General features: G+C 50.8%; 2 protein-coding genes across 3 annotated transcripts in view; one reads left to right on the top strand and one right to left on the bottom strand.

Moving 5' to 3' along the window:
- The first annotated feature begins 281 nt into the window (after positions 1-281).
- On the top strand, positions 282-7,328 carry RIIAD1 (regulatory subunit of type II PKA R-subunit domain containing 1). Its single transcript, XM_081841488.1, has 4 exons — positions 282-438; positions 3,508-3,584; positions 4,179-4,225; positions 6,971-7,328. Exons 1-4 carry the CDS (start codon positions 301-303, stop codon positions 7,042-7,044), a joined length of 336 nt encoding a protein of 111 aa, XP_081697614.1. The 5' UTR covers positions 282-300; the 3' UTR covers positions 7,045-7,328.
- A 6,426-nt stretch (positions 7,329-13,754) lies between these two features.
- Positions 13,755-19,612, bottom strand: part of MRPL9 (mitochondrial ribosomal protein L9) — a 91,510-nt gene continuing 85,652 nt past the window's right edge. For both annotated transcript variants that reach the window (XM_081841397.1, XM_081841396.1), the window contains 4 exons: positions 18,608-18,658; positions 16,823-16,924; positions 15,550-15,633; positions 13,755-14,193 (listed from right to left, as the gene is read on the bottom strand). In XM_081841397.1, the coding sequence (XP_081697523.1) occupies positions 14,074-14,193; positions 15,550-15,633; positions 16,823-16,924; positions 18,608-18,658 (357 nt within the window). In that variant the 3' untranslated portion in view covers positions 13,755-14,073. The remainder of the gene's footprint in view (positions 14,194-15,549; positions 15,634-16,822; positions 16,925-18,607; positions 18,659-19,612) is intronic.

Here is a 19,612-nt window from a genome sequence, read left to right as displayed (position 1 = left end):
AGGAAGGAAGGAAGGAAGGAAGGAAGGAAGGAAGGAAGGAAGGAAGGAAGGAGAAGGGGGGGTGGAGAGAGAGAGATAGAAGGAAGAAAGAAAGGAGGAGAAGGGGAGAGAGAAAGATGGAAGGAAGAAAGAAAGGAGAATGGGAGAGAGAGAGAGAGAGATGGAAGGAAGGAAGGAAGGAAGGAAGGAGGAGAAGGAGGAGAAGGAGGGAGAGAGGGAGAGAGAGAGATAGATAGAGTGCCTGCCTCCCGAGGAATCTGGCGGGGATCCTGGCATGCGTCTCTGTGTGTCTCTGTCCCCATGGCAACGCCAGCCGCCTGCCTGCCTGCCTGCCTGAGCATGGCGCTCCGTGATATGGTGGACTTGGACTCCGGCCTGCAAGGCCAGGACTGGGGGGCCCTCCACCCAGAGCAGCAGATCAAGCTCTCCCACTTCAAGGTGGGTCAAGGGGAGGAGAGGGGGGGTGTACGGGGGGGTCCCTTAGAAAAGACCCACAAAGCTCGGCACTGTGGCTCCGCTTTCCCAAGGCATGCTGGGAGTCTGGTTCATGCTCCCTGCAAAGGGGCTTCTCTTGTGGTTCGGGAGGGGCAAAGTGGGTTTGGAGAAGATTCCATAAGGCAGCTGGGCAAGAAATAAAGCGGATGAAAGGTGCGAAGATGGGGAGCACGGGGAAATAGGCAGTTTAGTTTTGGGGTATGCAAAAGTCACAGCCCCCTGGAGAAGTTGCTTAGCATAATCACATTGTGGTTATGATTATGATTACTATTATTAAACTTGTTTCTTTCAGAACAGAGTTTTAAATAACTGCCTGCTTCGCGTTGGTTTCTTTTTGTTGTTCTCTCTATCTGTCTGTCTAATCTCTCTCTCTAGTATCTATCTATCATCTATCTATCTATCTATCTATCTATCTATCTATCATCTATCTTATCTCTCTCTCTCTCTCTGTCTAATCTAATCTATCTATATCTATCTATCTATCTATCTATCTATCTATCTATCTATCTATCTAATCTCTCTCTCTCTCTCTCTCTCTGTCTGTCTAATCTATCTATCTCTATCTATCTATCTATCTATCTATCTATCTATCTATCTATCTCTATCTTCTATATCTATCTATCTATCTATCTATCTATCTATCTATCTATCTATCTATCATCTATCTATATCTATCTATCATCTTTCTTTTTTTTTTATGTGATGGCGCAATTTGGAGCGGGATTGACTTTATTTTTCCAGTGCAAAAGCTTCCAGTATTTGTCCATTTTGGGCGAGCCTCTGGGGCTGGCGTTAGCGATGGCTGCAAACTTGGATGGGTTTTAAAGAGGACTAGGCCTGCTCACAGAGGATATAGCTCTCGGGGGGGGGGGGGCTGGCTGCAAGTGCTCATCAGCACTCTACACATGCTCAGAGGTACTTACTTTGCACTCAAAACACTTGCCTCCAATTAATGGTGATCTTTGCAGGTTGGGCTGTGCTGCTACATGGCTGCTGCTGAGATACGACAAGCAGCCGTTACCTGTACTTTCCGGAAACAATCGAATACATTTTTATTTTATTTCCAAACTGGATAAAAAGATCTCTGCTTTGGCTTTTCTTTGCTTACCATCTTCAAAACTCTCTCTCTCTCTCTCTTTTTTTAACGATACGACGGCAAATCGCCTTGAGACATGAATGTAAAAGCAGATTCGTAAATTAATAAATCATCGCCATCCTTTTAAGTAGACGCCCTCCCCGGTTTGCAACTGCATCGGGATTGTTTTGAGATATTTTAATTGCTTTCTCGTTTGTGCAGTTGCTGCCCTGGGCTCCTCTGGGAGGAAGGGTGGGATATAAATTTAATAAAATAAAACAAAAACACCACAACCACCATAAAAGCTAACCGAGGCCGTATTTTAACTGTGACACGTCCCGGTGAGGGTAGCCTAGAGTTACGTCTCGATTCAGCCAACACGGGGGAAAAGAGGAGCGCCATCAAGACAAAACAGATTTATTGTGGCAGACAGTTTCATGGACTGGAGCCCAGCACATCAGGCGCATCCAGTCCGCGAACGTTTATGCCACAATAAATCTGCTAGTCTTTAAAGGTGCCACATGGATCTTTGTTGTACATTTTAATGGGCCTCTCTGCAAGCTAAAGGTGTCTATATTATTATCGGAGTGGGTGGGGAGGATCCCTGTGGTCCTGATTTTCTGGGTAGTCTATCCCCTACCCATATTCTTCCCTTTAAGGAATGTATTACTAAAATGGCTCATGCGGACTACAAGCACCATCGTCCCTGACCATTGGCTCTGCTGGCTGGGTGCTGATGGGCATTGGAGTCGGAGAACATTGCTGAACTATAATTCACACCCCTTGGCCGCTGGCCATGCTTGGGGCTGTAGTAAGTTACCTCCCACTGATTCTTCAACATCAACTTTGTTGCGCTGGTCATGTTGTGCGGAAGCCTGATGATTGTCTTCCAAAGCAACTACAGTGGTGCCCCGCAAGACGAATGCCTCGCAAGATGAAAAACCCGCAAGACGAAAGGGTTTTCCGTTTTTCGAGGCGCTTCGCAAGACGAATTTCCCTATGGGCTTGCTTCGCAAGAAGAAAGCCCATAGGGAAATCTCCGGGGACCTCTTTTAAATGCTGGCGGTGGGGAGCAAAGCCTTCCCCCCCCCGGCCTTCAGAAGAGGTCCAGGAAGGCCGGTGGGGGCCGAAAGGCTTTGCTCCCCACCGCCAGCATTTTAAAAGCGGTCCGGGATAGCAGGGAAGCGCTTCCCGCTATCCCAGACGGCTTTTGAAGGCAGGCGGGGGGGGAGCAAAACTTTCGCCCCCCGCCGGCCTTCAGAAGAGGTCCAGGACCTCTTCTGAAGGCCGGCGGGTGGCGAAAGTCTTTGCTCCCCCCCGCCTGCCTTCCCGGGGGCTTTAAAATCGCCCCGGGACAGCAGAGAAGTCCGCTGTCCGGGGCGATCTTAAAATGCTGGCGGGCGGCAGCGCTGCCGCCCGGGGTTTTTTAAAATGCTGGGGGTGGGAAGAAAAGCCCTTGTCCCCCCCCCAGCCTTCAGAAGAGGTCGGGGGACAGACTGTCCCCGGACCTGGTCTGAAGGCGGTTTCCATAGGAACGCATTGATTGATTTTCAATGCATTCCTATGGGAAACCGTGCTTCGCAAGACGAAAAACTCGCAAGACGAAAAAACTTGCGGAACGAATTAATTTCGTTTTGCGAGGCACCACTGTACTCTGTTCCGAACTAAAAAATGGAAAGCGTAATGCTAGTGGTCAACAAAAGAGGTTCAAAGACTCTCTCAAGGCAAATCTAAAAAAATGTAGTATAAACACCGACAACTGGGAAACACTGGCCTGCGAGAAATGGGTTGTGAACAGTCTCCTTCAACAGCTACCAGGCTTTTAGCCATAGCCTGCAATAAGATTTGGAACTGGGAAAAACCTCGCCTCCAAGTCAGGACAAATGTGCTTAGATGCTCAGATTTTAGCTTCTTCATGACCCTTTCCTCCCCCCCAGATAAACACCAGGATCGCTAATGAGAAATACCTTCGTGCACACAAGGAAGTGGAAATGCTGCTGTCAGGATTTCTCAGGTAAGTTTTTCGACTTCTATGATTGGCGGCGGCAGCGGGGTGGTGGTGCAAATCAGCCTTGGAAGAATCAGCTGGCGACCCACCATTTCACTGAAAAAGTTCTTTTAATTTACAAGGTGCCCAGAGTATTTCTTGCGAGGCTGCAGTTCACCCTCACGGAAAAAAAAGTTTGGCAATTTCCCCCCACCCCGCTTTCCTAGCTGCCTTGCTAATTGCTTTATCGATTCCCAATGAAGGAACCGTTGTAATTACGAAGAGGTCTTCTTAATTGTTATAAATATTTCCTCGGCCCTGTGACGGTTGTATGTTCTTGTTTCTTGTTTTTAATATAAAACTCCATCTCTCACACACACCCCCAAAGGTGAATGCAGATGTAAATTAAACGTTTCTCCCCGGTTGCTAATTGGCTTATCGATTCCCAATAAGGAAAGAGTGATTTACCAATTTGTCTTGCGTACTTTTGACAAGGACTTACAAAATCAACAGTGAGGAGAAAGGGGGAGAAAACACACACAATTAACTGCTTAAAAAATTCCCTTTTAAAAGTCTTTTTTCCCCCTGTCCACCTCTCTCTCCCATTCTCCATGTTTCCAGGGAAGTTCTGCTGCAAAGACCAAATAATATACGAGAGTTTGCTGCTGGTAAGAGTTCCATTTCCTAGCCTTACATATTGAGAGATTTTACTTTTTCACATACCAGTTGTTGGAAGGAACTGGAGGGGAGTATTTTCTTGCGCTCAAATCACGCAGGTTTCCCGCAGGCATGTGGTTGCACTCAGGATGTTCAAACAGAAGGGCCGATGGCCTGATCCTGCAAATGCTGCCTATGCTATTAAGAGCAGGTAGCACAGGAGTGTCTGGCGATGGGGTACCTGCAGCCCTCTGGAGGCTGTTGGGACTCCCAGCATCCCCTCACCCTTGGGCACCCATAGGTGTCCTCCCCCCATCCCCGGCCTCATGCATGCAACACCTGTGCAAAAGATTGTGGAGTCCGCCGCTGGCCATTACCTCCACAGCTGGCAGGACCAGTTTATGTGAGATGGCACTGGGTGTCACGGAACGCTCACAGACATTTCAACTGTGCAGGGGAGAGAACTGTCCCGGTCCGGTTCACGGGCGGTCGAAGTCCTGGCTGGGGATGTCGGGACCGGGGGCAAGATGGCGGGGTGGGAGCAGGAACGGGGGGTCCAGAAGCCAGGAGGTCTTTAAGCAGAGGCTTGACAGCCATATGTCAGGAGTGCTCTGATGGTGTTTCCTGCTTGGCAGGGGGTTGGACTCGATGGCCCTTGTGGTCTCTTCCAACTCTAGGATTCTATGATTCTATGAGTCAGGAAGTCAAGACTCCGAGGTTTCAGAGAGCCCAGGAGTCAAGAAGTCAAGGGTTCAAGGGTCAGGTAGCAAGGAGTCACAAAGTCAGGAGTCCGAGGGTCAGGAAGCAAGGAGTCACAAAGTCAGGGGTCCGAGGATCAAGTAGCAAGGAGTCGCGAGTCAAGGGTCCGAGGATCAAGGAGTCAAGGAACCAAACGCAGCAAGGCAGGGAATGTGTTGCTGTGGCCAAGAGCCGAAGGGAAATGCTAACCTTATATCCCTTCCCAGCACTTGCCACCAGGTGCTGTGAGTTACTAATTGGCCTCACCTGTGCGGCCGCACCTTGCCTCTCCAGAACAAACTTAGGAAGGCCCCAGTCCTGGTCACAGGGCCTGGCTCCTGCACACACACCTGACAAGAACCAAGCGCACCTGAATGTTTCTGCGCGGAGACGATGTCCGCTTGAGCTTCTGCCGTGTACCAAGGAGGGTCCCACCTTCCCGATTCCTGTCCCTTGTAGATCAGCACCCCTGCTTTCCCCTTTCGAGAACGTCCAGTCAAAATTTAGCTAAGAGTGACCAGCACTGTTCTCCCTTCAGGGAACCCAACCCGTGGCCCTCTGAAGGCTGCTGGATTCCAGTTCCCACCAGCCCCAACCACAGGACTGATGGGAACTGTAGTCCCAAGAACAGGCGAGGAGCCACAGTTTCCCCTGGAGTGCCTTTCCCTCACGGCGACGCAGGACTCACCTGAAAAATCAAGTTTTTTGAAAGAGGAAGGGGGCTCTCAAAGCACAAGGGGCGCCCAACTAACAACCCAGCCCCGTCAGAAATCAAATATCAGGAGGAAGACACGGCTTGCAGAAGGAATATAAACCGAAGTCATTCCAACAAGGGCTGATGGGCTGGTCCCCTGGGTTTCCGTGAGGCATAGTCTGAGTCCAGTCCAAGGTCGAGGCCGTCCGTCAAAGCTGAAGCTGGGTCCAAGGCAGGGAGTTGGGCGAGGTCAGGAGGTCCAGCGGGACAAGGTGCAGGCAGGAACTGGCTACCAACAATGTTGCTCCCACAACCTGGGACTGGGCTGGCTGGCTTTTATCTGCCCTGAGGCATAGGGCGGCCCCAGTCCACAGGTGACTCACCTCTCCTGGACTGGAGGCGAGCACTCCTTGTGCAGGAACTTAGTTCCCTCTGCCTCTCTGCCCTGAGCCTCTACAACTCAGGAGAGGCTGGAGGGTGACCAGACCCAGAGGCAACCTCAGATTCCTCTGATGCGGCTGAGAGTGGAGCACCTGCAGGCAATGGGTCCTCCATCACCTCAGGGGCCAGAGCAGACTCAGCTGGTGCCTGCACCTGAGGACCCAGCACAGGTGAGGACCCTTCAGGCTCAGGCCTCAGCTCAGCTGGTTCTGGAGGCAGGGAATCCTGTGCAGGCTGGGATTCCTTAGGTTCAGCCTGCAAGTCCGAATCCCAGGCCATCACAGCTGATGCTCTGGCACTGGGAGTGGCGCTCAGGAATGGCCAGTGAGTGTAATACTCTTTGCTGTCAGGTCTGTGACAAACAGATGTGGCCATTTGGTCATGGCTGGGGTGGGTGGAAAGACAACAGGAAGCTGAAGCCTTGCTGTCCCTTTCTACTCTGTGTCCTTTTGCTTTTATGGAGGATGAATGGATGAGGCAGGCAGATCAGCACCAGGTGTGCCTGGGGGCTCAATGCGGCCCCCAAACCACTCTCCCTGGCCCTTGGGAGCTCTCGCCAGGCCATGTCCCTCACCAGCCCTGCCCCACAGATTCCTTGCTTCTTTTTCTCTGGTTGGGATGTGCCCTCTAGGGCAAAGCGTGGGGAACGTCAGGAGCCAGGTGTGGCCCTCCAGACCTCTCCGTCTGGCCCCCGAGAGTCTCCCCAGGCAACGCTTCCCTTCCACAGCCACACAGTGCTTTTGCTTGGCTGGGATATGCCCTTGAATTCTTGAGGACGCCTTGAAGGTCCTCGGTGTGCCTTAGAGATGCAATAAATCTGCGGCACCCAGCTTCCCTCTCCCTTTGGCTAACCCTCTCACCTTCCTTCGTCCTCTCCTGCCAGACTACTTCACCAACCCGGAACTCCCCAAGAAGATCCAGCAGCAGATGATGGAGAAACTCAACGAGGCTGTCTAAGCGATGCCTCGCACTCGGGCCCCTCTTGGAGGAAAAGGCAAACTCTTCGCTTTGGGACTTCCCATCACAAATGAACAGACCTTCCCCTGGAAATGGGTTGTTTGCGACTCGCTTCTGCTCAAGAGGAAAACCTCTGAAACCAACGTCCACCAATTCCAGTGGGTCTCCTCAGAGCAGGAGTGCAGAGCAGACAACCCAACTCTTTTACTCTTTTGCATTTTCATTTAACCTCTTCTCCTCCGGGTCCAGAGGGGAAGAGAATAAAGCTGAACTTCCAAAACAAGGGTGATGTTGACTTCATTTGCCACGACAATTATTTGCTTGGGGATTAAAGGTGTAAGGCAGAGAGTACCCACGAACGGTTAGAGCAGGGGTCAGCAAACTTTTTCAGCGGGGGGGGGGGGGGCTACTGTCCCTCAGACCTTGTGGGGAGCCGGACTATATTTTGAAGGGGGGGGAAAATAAACGAATTCCTATGCCCCACAAATAACCCAGAGATGTATTTTAAATAAAAGCACACATTCTACTCATGTAAAAACACGCTGATTCCTGGACCGTCCACAGGCCGGATTTAGAAGGTGATTGGGCTGGATCTGGCCCCTGGGCCTTAGTTTGCCTACGCATGGGTTAGAAGGTAGACCTTTGTAAAAGGAAGTATGCCATCCTAAGTAGCCTTTCTTGGGAGTAAGGCCACATTTACTTTAAACAGCAATACCACCAATACTTTAAACATACCATTTACTTTAAACAGCAATACCTCCAGTGTATCTGAAGAAGTGTGCATGCACACGAAAGCTCATACCAAGAACACGAAAGCTCATACCAAGAACTGACTTAGTTGGTCTTTAAGGTGCTACTGGAAGGAATTTGTTTTGTTTTGACTATGGCAGACCAACACGGCTACCTATCTGTAACAGCAATACCACTGTCATGGCTACCCCCCCAAAAATTCTGGGAGCTGCTTTTTGCACCCTAGTCAGAGATCCCAGTTCACCTCACGGAGCTACAACTCCCAGAACTACTCTGGGAATTGTAGAATGAAGCTGCATGCCGGTTCCCTGCTCAGTCCACTCTTGCCCAGCGTGGATCCGGAGTTAAAAAAAACCCCTCTCGTTTCCTCTTTGGTTCATCTAGCTGGTGCCTGTATACCCAATGAACCCTCTGCTATTTGTGAGGCATGTTCTTTGAGGGATGTGCTTTGATAGCAGGCTCAAGGGACAGCAGGGCCTGGGCAGGGAGGGCAGGGCCTTTAGGATACCTGCAGGATACCTGTGCCGCAAGGACGTTAGTTACGAAAACAAGGTAGTGTTGGGGAAATGGGTGGCGAGAGGCAGAATTCGCTTAGCGGTTCGAGGAGTCGAGGGCAGGATGAGGGCAGACAAGACAGGGGAACGCCCTCGTAAATCACCCAGAGGTGTGATTCGGCTGCCACCTGGTGGTGCCAAACAGGAAGGGGGGGGGGAATTTACGTTGTCAGGGCTGTAAAATGAATAAAAATAGCAGCCAAACTGTAGGGAGGCAGACACCAACAAAAAAAGGGGAGGTGAATCTCTGCTTCATTAGTGCAGATTGCGCTTCCCCTCTGCTCACAGCTCCCCAAGACTCCTAAGATAATAATAATAATAATAATGATAATAATAATAATAATAATAATAATAATAATTTTATTACTTATACCCCATTTGGCTGGGTTGCCCCAGCTACTCTTGTGTCTAGGCCCTGAGCTCTCACTAGGGTCCCAGATGGCATTTGTTTCATTATTTGCCGTATTTTTTGCTCTATAAGACTCACTTTTTCCCTCCTAAAAAGTAAGGGGAAATGTGTGTGCATCTTATGGAGCGAAAGCAGGCTGCGCAACTATCCCAGAAGCCAGAACAGCAAGAGGGATTGCTGCTTTCACTGTGCAGCGATCCCTCTTGCTGTTCTGGCTTCTGAGATTCAGAATATTTTTTCTTCTTGTTTTCCTCCTCCAAAAACTAGGTGCGTCTTGTGGTCTGGTGCATCTTATAGAGCGAAAAATACAGTATATCCTGCTTTCCTATTGGAACAAAGCTGCTCAGAATTTAAGAAAGGGGAGAGGGCAATGGTGACCAAGAACTGGTGGCCACCCCTCTGGTTCCACTGGTCAACCTCTGGAAGAGCCGGTGTAGCAGTGTAGCAGTGCCAGGCCAGGACTCTGAGTGACGAGGGTTCAAATCTACACTTGGTCATGAAGTTCACTGGGTGCAAGCCTTTGGCCCTATCTGAAGGAGCGTCTCCACCTCCATCGTTCTGCCCGGACACTGCGGTCCAGCGCCGAGGGCCTTCTGGTGGTTCCCTCACTGCGAGAAGCCAAGTTACAGGGAACCAGGCAGAGGGCCTTCTCAGTGGTGGCTCCCGCCCTGTGGAACGCTCTCCCATCAGATGTCAAAGAGAACAACAACTACCAGACTTTTAGAAGACATCTGAATGTTTGATGCATTAAAAAGGTAAAGGTAAAGGGTCCCCTGACCATTAGGTCCAGTCGTGACCGACTCTGGGGTTGCGGCGCTCATCTCGCTTTATTGGCCGAGGGAGCCGGCGTACAGCTTCCGGGTCATGTGGCCAGCATGATTAAGCCACTTCTGGCAAACCAGAGCAGCGCACGGAAACGCCGTTTACCTTCCCGCCGGAGCGGTACCTATTTATCTACTTGCACTTGGACATGCTTTCGAACTGCTAGGTGGGCAGGAGCAGGGACCGAGCAACGGGAGCTCACCCCGTTGCGGGGATTCGAACCGCCGACCTTCTGATCGGCAAGCCCTAGGCTCTGTGGTTTAACCCCCAGCGCCTTTAATGTTTTGTTGGAGGCCACCCAGAGTGGCTGGGGAAGCCCAGCCAGATGGGTGGGGTATCAATAATAAATTATTATTATTATCACTTCGTCTCAGCCTGACCTACCTTGCAGGTGGTTGGGGGCACTACAGAGAAGGGGGAGAGCCCTGCATATGCTGCATCGAGCTCCTTGGAGAGAAAAAAGGTGGGGAAGACATTCAATAAATAAATGCTAAACGGCTGGGGAGTATCTACAGGAGATGGGGCTGAGGCAGTAGGCCACACAATGGCAGGAGAAGACTGCAAGGGCAGCTAGTATGGGTTCTTCCAGATATTGTTGCCAATGGCCAGGGATGCTGCTAGCCACAATGGCTGTGCCCTTTCTCTACAGTCGGAGGAAGCAATGCTTCTGAAAATTGGTACGTTTCCGAGCACAATTCAAAGTGTTGGCACTGACCTTGAAAGCCCTAAACGGCCTCGGCCCAGTATACCTGAAGGAGCGTCTCCACCTCCATCATTCTGCCCGGACACTGAGGTCCCGCTCCGAGGGCCTTCTGGTGGTTCCCTCCCTGCGAGAAGCCAAGTTACAGGGAACCAGGCAGAGGGCCTTCTCGGTAGTGGCACCTGCCCTGTGGAACACCCTCCCATCAGATGTCAAAGAGATAAACAACTACCTGACATTTAGAAGACATCTGAAGGCAGCCCTGTTTAGGGAAGTTTTTAATGTGTGACATTTTGATGTATTTTTAATATTTTGTTGGAAGCTGCCCAGAGTGGCTGGGGAAACCCAGCCAGATGGGCAGGGTATAAATAAATTATTATTATTATTATTATTGCTGGAAACCACAGGAGGGGAGACAGTGCTCTCAGGCTCGGGTCCCATTTGCACGCTTTCCTTTGGGGCGACTGGTTGGCCACTGTCAGAACAGGAGGCTGGACCAGATGGGCCATTGGCCTGATCCATGAAGGCTCCTCCTGTGTTCCTGTGCTGATGGGAGTCTGGCAAGATCTGGAGGACCAAGCATTAAGGAGCCCCTGAGCTACCCGAGGACGGGTGTCTATAGACTGTGGAACGGACTCTCTCAGAAGGCAGCGGACTCTCCTTCGCTGGACGTTTTTCAGCAGAGGCTGGATGGCCGTCTGTCAGGAATTCTTGGGCTGCGAGGGGATTGGACTGTATGACCCCTGGGGTCCCTTCTGTGCTGGGCTCAGGGGTAACCCGGGTAACATGGTCCAGGTCCGGTCCTAAATCCAAGTGTGCCGCGAGGAGTCAGTCCGCCAGGACACGAGGCAGAAAACCAGGCAAGGCCAGGCACCGGATCTCAGGCAGGTTCTGGCAAACAGCAATGTTGCTCCTGCAACCTGGGGCGGGGTCCGACCACCTTTTATCTCTGTCAGGATAACGGCCGGTCCTGATCCCCCGGCGACTCACCTCCCTGTTTCACCCGAAGGCGAGCACTCCTCCTGCGAGTACTCAGGTCTTTCCTTCTCTCAGACCTCAGTCTCTGCAGCTCGGGAGACGTCGGTGGGTTACTAGACCCAGGGGCTGCCTCAGCCTCTCCTGACCCAGCTGGTAGTGGAGCAGCTGTAAGTGATGGCCCAGCTGGAGGCAACGAGGGAATCCCCGCATCTGGAGCCAGGGCAGGCTCAGGCCCTTGACTCGGCCCAGCTGGTGCTTGTTGCAGGGAAACCGGTGCAGACTGGGGCTCTTCAGAATCAGGCCCGACTAGGTTCAGATGCTGCCTGGGGCAAATGATCCAGTGCAGACTGAGACTCCTCTGGCTCCGAGTCCCAGGTCATCACTCCTCCCAACTCTACCATTCTATGACCTTCCAGGTGCTGTTGGGATTCCCATCTCCCACCAAGAGCGACGGAACCACATCTGGATCGCACCACGCTGACCGACTGCGCTTTGCAGCAAAACCAGTGTGTGTCTTTACTCGCTAGCGGATGGCCAGATATTTGCATCCCAGCTGGGAGATCAACTTCCCACATCCGCCCCATTAAAGGACGAGACAGGGGTCACCGCGCCACACCCTCTCCCTCCACCAGCCCCCCCGTCCTCTGAGGCGCCTTCCCCTCCCTAGCTTGGAAGAATCATCCTCTGACATTATCTCGGGAGTCACCTTGACGAGGTGGGACGTCAGCCTCGCCATAACTGATGGGCCTTCTGCGGCAAAGGGCCGAGCGCCTCTGTGAATATTCATGGCTGTGTTCCGTCTCCCACCGGCAGAGAGAGCCCCTCCGCCGGCCCACGTAAGGGGCTTAATGACACTTTTGGCAGCTTCCCCTGCTTTGCTTTTAAGAGGGAGGAGAGGAGGACGAAATAAAAAGCTTTCCCGGCTATCTTCCCCGCTGGGAGGACGCAGCAGCACGCCCACACTTTCTTCCTGCCTGGGCCGCTCCAAGCGCTTCGCGGCTAAAGTGAGCGAAAGCTTGTGCTTCCCCTCTTGGGAGGGAGGGAGGTTTTTTTAAAAAAGGAGGAGGCAGAGGGCCCCATCCATCATCTGAAGGGCTGGCTCCGAAGGCACACCACCCCAGGCGTGAATTATTCCAGGGCTCGCTTCAAATGCCATTGTTCATGCCGAAGGTGTGCAATGCTGTAATTAATGGCTGTGGAGGAGGAGAGACACAGACCCGAATGGGCGAAAGTCCACAGGCTGGGCCGCCAGGTGTCGTCCAGGATGGAGCCATCGGCTCCGTCTCCTTTTGCACGACCCGGGGAAGGGGTTGCCAAGGCGGCAAAGTCTCCTTGGTGGCGGGACACACCGCAGAGGGAGATGGGTCGCTGCCGCAAGTCCTTCCAAGAGCTCTGTTCTCGAAAGGTTCAAAACTTCAGCTGGGACACAGCTCAACCCACGCAGACTGCCAGCAGCTCTCCAAGGTCTCATTCAAGGATCCCAGCCCTATCTGGAGGTATCATGACACAATGACCCTAGCACCTTCTGTATTGCACTGAGCGATGGTGCTTCCTTTAAAAATAAAGCAAGATCCCAATTCTCACAACTCTGGAAACATGATTCTGATGATGCATGGCTTTCTCCAATCCACAAGCGCCTCTTCTCTAAAAGGTAAAGGGACCCCTGACAGTTAAGTCCCGTCGTGAACGACTCTGGGGTTGAGGTGCTCATCTCGCTTTACTGGCCAAGCGAGCCGGCGTTTGTCCGCAGACAGTTTTCCCGGGTCATGTGGCCAGCAGGACTAAGCCGTTTCTGGCAAAGCAGAGCAATGCACGGAAACACCGTTTACCTTCCCACTGGAGCGGTACCTACTTATCTACTTACACTGGTGTGCTTTCGAACTGCTAGGTTGGCAGGAGCAGGGACCGAGCAACAGGAGCTCACCCCATCGCGGGGATTCGAACCGCCAACCTTCTGATCGGCAAGCCCTAGGCTCTGTGGTTTAGACCACAGCGCCCCTCCTCTAGCCTGCTCCTTTTCCTGGGTTTCTGCCCTCGCAACTCGTCCTCCTCCTGACCGTCTCCCTGTTTCCCCTGGGATCTCTCCCTCTTCAAACCTTCCCGTTCAAGCCTTCTTCCACCTCTTTGCTGGGATATTCTGCCAGCCCCACCCCTCTAGAGGAAACCGGGGGCAACTCAGCCAATGGCCATTGACAACTGCCTCAGCGTCAGGGCAAGCTCGGCCAATGGCAAATCCGTAACCTTTAGGGTCAGAGCAAGGCTTGGCCGAAGGCAGATCAGCGGCTCCCTTCCATCTCCACACCCTGCGACCGAGGCAATCAATGGAGGCCAACTCCTCCATTGCCATCACAAAACCCTTTCAGCGCTTTACTATCCAGATGCCCTTGGACATTAAGAGAGAAGAGACGCAGAGTGCTTCAGCGGCTGATCTCCCTCCGACTCTCCTTCCCGGTCCACAGGGGATCTTGGCCAAATTACTCACTGCAACCTGGAAGAGTTTCTGATTTTGAAACATTTTTATTCGTAAGAGTCTCGACATCCTGTTGCTCCTCAGGAGAGGAGAGGAATCATAGAACTTTAGTTGGTGTTTTACTCGAGAGAAACGTGTCCGTCAGAGATGCCTTTGAACGTTTAGGACAGGAGTACACCCCCCCCCCCAAATCTCCCACTAATCTGATGAAGATCTTGTCCAAACCCGATCTGATGAAGGTCCCTGGATCTCCTGAGCTGTGCAGGCAAGCTGGGTGGCCCCCAGGCTCCGTCGCTTGTTTTGAGAGCCCCTGCTGCTCCCTTCTCCTCCTGGGGTGGGGCGGACTTCAGTGATATTGCTGAGGAGCGTCTTCCGGCTGAGCCAGCCAGACCCTGTAGCTTTCGGGCTTGGGTTCTGCAAACTGCACCACGGAAAGAGGGACCCGGACGGTGTCAAGGTCGTTCACCTGCAAAAGGAGGGCAGATGTCGGACAGGGGGCCCAGGTGTGTCCCCCAAAGCCAAGACGATGACGACGGTCAATCGAAAGAGGAGATGGGGAAGACGTTTAAACTCCCCTGCTGAGACTAGGACTGCCTTTCCCCATCCCTGGCAAGCTGGTCCCTTTCAGGCACGACGGCTCAACCATGGACTCTAACATCCAGGCTGGATTATCGCCCCCGCAGGAGGCAGTGATGGCCTCATCCAGCAGACACTTCTTAAGCTTTCATTATTACTGCCATGCGCTCTATGTGGGGCTGCCCTTGGAGATAATTCAGAAACTTCAACAGGTCCCAAACATTACTAGCTGGGGTTCCATTTACAGTGGTGCCCCGCAAGACGAATGCCTCGCAAGACAAAAAACCCGCTAGACAAAAGGGTTTTCCGTTTTTGAGGGGCATCGCAAGACGAATTTCCCTATGGGCTTGCTTCGCAAGACGAAAACGTCTTGCGAGTCTTGCGATTTTTTTCCGCCCCCCCCCCTTTCTAAGCTGCTAATATCCGCTTTGCCGCTAATAGCGCTAATCCGCTAATACAGTTGCTTTGCAAGACGAAAAAACCGCTAGACGAAGAGACTCGCGGAACGGATTCTTTTCGTCTTGCGAGGCACCACTGTAGATGAAATGAAATGAAATACTTTATTGTCACTTGTACAACTTGTATACAGTGAGATTACACGAGCACCCCCCCCCCCTCAGCTCTCTTAGTCTTAATTTAATCTTAATTAATCTCTTAGTCTCATATGATGCCACCGTTTTAAAACAGCTGCTTGGGCTGCCAGTTTGTTTCCAGGCCCAAATTAAGGTGCTCACTTTAGAGTTTGAAAGCCCTAAATGACTTGGGCCCCAAATATTTGAAATATCATCTCCCTGTACTCCACAGACACTCTCAGGTGCTAGGATCAGTCGAGGGGTCCCTCTTGGCAGTTCCAACACCCTCAGAAAATTTGGGGAATGTCCCTTGGCCTGGGGAGGGGGGTCTTCTCTGTGGCAACCCCCTAACCTGCGAAATTTCCTCTCCTGGCACCATATAGAGCTTCTGTCGTATGCAGAAGACGCGCTTCTTTCCTGAGATATATTTTTTTAAGACCGGCCCTAATCTTGCTCCTATAACTTGTTTTGAACTGGCTTTCATATTGTACTTCTTAAATTGCTGGGACGTTGTGGTGGAAGAGTGGGCAAAAAAATTGGAATAAACAAAAAAACGTATTTTACACAATACATGCATCATCGACCCTGGGATTTTGGAGAAAAAGCAGGCACAATTTTCCTATTACAAATATCCTATACATTGACCTGCGCCAACGTACAGGAGGTGAACTTACCGTAACTTCGCACCAATATTCCCCCAATTCTGTGATGGGCTCGTCCGGAAGCTTCAAGGTATGCGGCAGAACCACGACCCCGAGCTGGAAGGACCAGGGCACAGCGTTATCAGAGCAACCCACTTCAAGCGGGGCAGGGGCACGTTGTCTGAAACCTCTGCATCCCCTATAAAAACACCTCCTCTCCCCTCAACCCTACCTGCAAGGATATATGCTGCCGAGAGCCCACCCTTATCAGGTAGAGATCAACTCAACGAAATGCTCTTAAAACCCTCCGTTGCCATACCTCACCACCCCGTAACTCATTAGGGCTCTCACCCAAACATCCTTGCCTTTCTTTTTTTGCAAATGGAAAAACGCTGTCACAAAACAACAACAAACCTCTGGTTACGCGAAACATTCAATAAGCACACAAGACATAACTGGCTGTACGTTTGAAAAAAATAATATGTACTATTCATTGTATTAAATTGTAGGTTACAACAGAAGTAGCTCAAAGTTCAATGAAAAAAGTAGAAGACCCAATGGATCAGTTCATTCTCTAATCGGTTTAGGCATAAGGTCCATATATGTGAAAGTGTCTATTCCACCTGTCTGTTCATAGAGTCCAACAATCCACACGAAAGGTTGTTGCAGTTCCACAGAATCCTTTCACAGAGTCTAAGATGAGGATTTCCAGAATATTAGCCTTGTTTCACCGTCCTAGGCTTCATCAGTAGTACAAACTCTAGGTAATGCAAATAAATACAGTATCGTAATCTCACACCTTTTTACAGCAAAAGTAATATAATGACCATACATACCATATATGATATCACAGGACAGTGGATCTTATAGCAGCAACTTTTACAGAGTGGAGTTATATGGACAAGCACAATATTGATTCGTGTTGGCAATCAACAGATATAAAATTTCTTTCTTAAAGTGACCCATATGGCACAGCAGAAGTAAAACAAACTTAATCCATGCTCAGATGTTATAAACAGTAATGCAACTCATACAAAAATGTAATCAAATATCAGAAGATATTATTTTTTCAAACGTACAGCCGGTTACGTCTTGTGTGCTTATTGAGCAAATCTAATGGGCAGCGTGGCCATTTTGGCCGCTGATTCCCATCAGCCCCCTGCCAGGACGGCCATTTTTTTTTTACTATGGCTCCCATCAGCCAGCCCAGGACTGTGTCGGCTGGGACTGAGAGGACCCGGCCAGATCCCCTCCGTTCCCCACACCAGGAAGGCAGGACGCCAACGGCCGCGCAGGCGGGTCTCACGTTTCTCAGGAAGTGCCGTGCCACGATCTCGTGGGTCAGCTCAAACTGCTCGCAGTCGTTCACTCCGACTTCCAGGGTGCACTTGCGCAGGAACCGGACGGTCTGAAAACCGGGAGAGGAACAACAGAAACCCTCAAGAAAAGAAGCCCTCCAAAAAAACTACACCCGGAAGATCGTCTTTCGCCCATGGCAGAACACCTGCTTTGAATGCAAAAGGTCCCAAGTTCAATCCCAGCATGTGGGCCTGGGGGAGACCCCCCCCAAATAAAACCCCTGGAGAACTTCTGCCCATCAGTGTAAATGCGGAGCTGGATAGGCCAGAGGTCTGGCTCGTGTGAGGCAACTTCCTCTGTTCCTATTTATCAGCCCTTCGTTCAGAACAATGAGGACTAGCCGCTTGCTTTTCTTTCAGGGGAAAGGCATAGCTCAGCAGACAAAGCAGAAGGCGCCAGGTTCAATGGAGAATGGGAATGGAGTTGAGAGATGACCCACCTGGGGAGAAAACAGCCAAGACCTGATGAAGAGAGCACAGCAAAGGTTCTATTTTCTGAGAATCCTCCGGGAAAACAATCTCTCAAAGGACCTGTTGATGGCATTTTACCATTGTACTGTGTAGAATGTATTAACTTATGGTCTGTGTGTGTGGTTTGGGAGCTGCACGGCCAGGGAAAAAACAATGCTGTCCAGGGTTGTAAAGACTGCGGAGAGAATAATTGGGTGCACTCTTCCCACCTTGGATCAAATCTACAGTGGTGCCTCGCAAGACGAAAATAATCCGTTCCACGAGTCTCTTCATCTAGCGGGTTTTTTGTCTTGCGAAGCATCCCTATTAGCGGCTTAGCGCTATTAGCGGCTTAGCGGCTATTAGCGGCTTAGAAAAAGGGGGGGAAAGGGAAAAAACTCGCAAGACTCGCAAGACTCGCAAGACGTTTTGGTCTTGTGAAGCAAGCCCATAGGGAAATTCGTCTTGCGAAGCGCCTCGAAAAACGGAAAACCCTTTTGTCTAGCGGGTTTTTCATCTTGCGAGGCATTCATCTTGCGGGGCACCACTGTATGCTTCCAGGTGTCATAAGAAAGCTGCAGAGATAGCGCAGGATAGTGCGCACCCCGGAAATGATCTCTTTCAGCTTCTGCTTTTTGGAAGAAGGTACAGGGTTATAAAGACTAGGACCAGCCGCCTGAGAAAGTTTCTACCCAAATGCAATTCTGGTTTTAAACGCAGTATAAGGAGTCTCTGGTGGATGATAGTCTGACTTCCTTAGGGCCTGGGACCTCTAAACTATGGTTATTCGTGGACCTTAAGGTCCTCTGCGGGGCAGACCAGGAGAGGCGGTCCCGTAAATACGAGGGCCCTAAGCCACAAAGGGCTTTAAAGGTCAAGACCAGCACCTTGAACCTGACCCTATACTCCACCGGGAGCCAGTGCAACTGTTGTATTCAATGTACAAGATGTATTCAATGTATAAAGGGAGGTTAAGGATCCGGCCTGCTAGCTATCTCCAGCTCCCTACCCCTCACCCCCGCCCGGGAATCCATGATTTAGGAACTCTCACAAGATTTGCAACGTTCACGAAAGCGGCAAGCACTCAGCCACATGTGTTGCCATTGATCTGGTACTGCCAGGTTCTCCCTCTTGTGCCAGGCAGGGAACTTGAAGAGTTTTAGTAAACTTCACTTCCCAGCATTAGATTTTTGTGCTCAATTCCTGCTTTCAGGTTTCTCAATGGACACTGTCCTACCAAAAAACTGCATTTACACACACGCCGCAGATCGACATCAGTTTACCTTTTCGCCAGTGTGGGTCTGCAGCCTCGGCAGTTTCCCTTCCTGACGTAACTAAGGGGCAAAAAAACAGAAGAGAAGTCAAGGGCGAGCGAGACAGCTTCCATATTGTCCCACTCAGCCCAGGTGGACCAAGGCTACAGGCATACACATATCAATATTGAGGAGGGGTGTAAAAAAAATAAAATCATGCGCTTTCAGGAGAAAGCGGATAATATTTTCTCCCTCGCATATAATACAAGAGCCCGGAGCCATGCAATGAAGCCAGATAACGGAAGATTCAGGGCAGAACAAAGCACCTTTTCATACAACAAATAATTAAATGATGCTGCCACAGAGAGTATGTTGATGTTGTTATCTTCGCAGGCATGCACCATCCTCAAATCCACCTTTTTGTACACAATTCTGGCCAACAGACATTTTTGTTTTGTTTTTGCAATCTGTAGAGACATAGAGGTTTCTCTCACTCTCTTATCATAACTAGAAGTTGGGGACATCCAATGATGATGATGATAATAATAATAATAATAATTTATGTATACCCTGCCCATCTGGCTGGGTCTCCCCAGCCACTCTGGGTGGCTTCCAACCAAAGAACAAAAACAATACAGCGTCAGACATTAAAAACTTCCCTAAAGAGGGCTGCCTTCAGATGTCTTCTAAAAGTCTGTAGTTGTTCTTCTCTTTGACATCTACTGGGTGGGTGCCACTACCGAGTTGTTCTACTCTTTGACATCTACAGGGTGGGTGCCACTACCGAGAAGGCCCTCTGCCTGGTTCCCTGTAACCTCGCTTCTCGCAGCCTGGGAACCACCAGAAGGTCCTCGGCGCTGGACCTCAGTGTCCAGGCTGAACGATGGGCGTGGAGACGCTCCTTCAGGTATACAGGACCAAGGCCGTTTAGGGCTTTCAAGGTCAGCACCAGCACTTTGAAATGTGCTCGGAAACGTACTGAGCTTCAGAGATTCAGTCCAGGCAAAGGGAAAGATCTCTTCACACAGTGTGGTT

Source organism: Podarcis erhardii, assembly GCF_964252035.2.
Source record: "Podarcis erhardii genome assembly, chromosome: 15".
NCBI lineage: Eukaryota > Metazoa > Chordata > Lepidosauria > Squamata > Lacertidae > Podarcis > Podarcis erhardii.
This window is presented reverse-complemented; position numbering and strand designations above follow the sequence as displayed.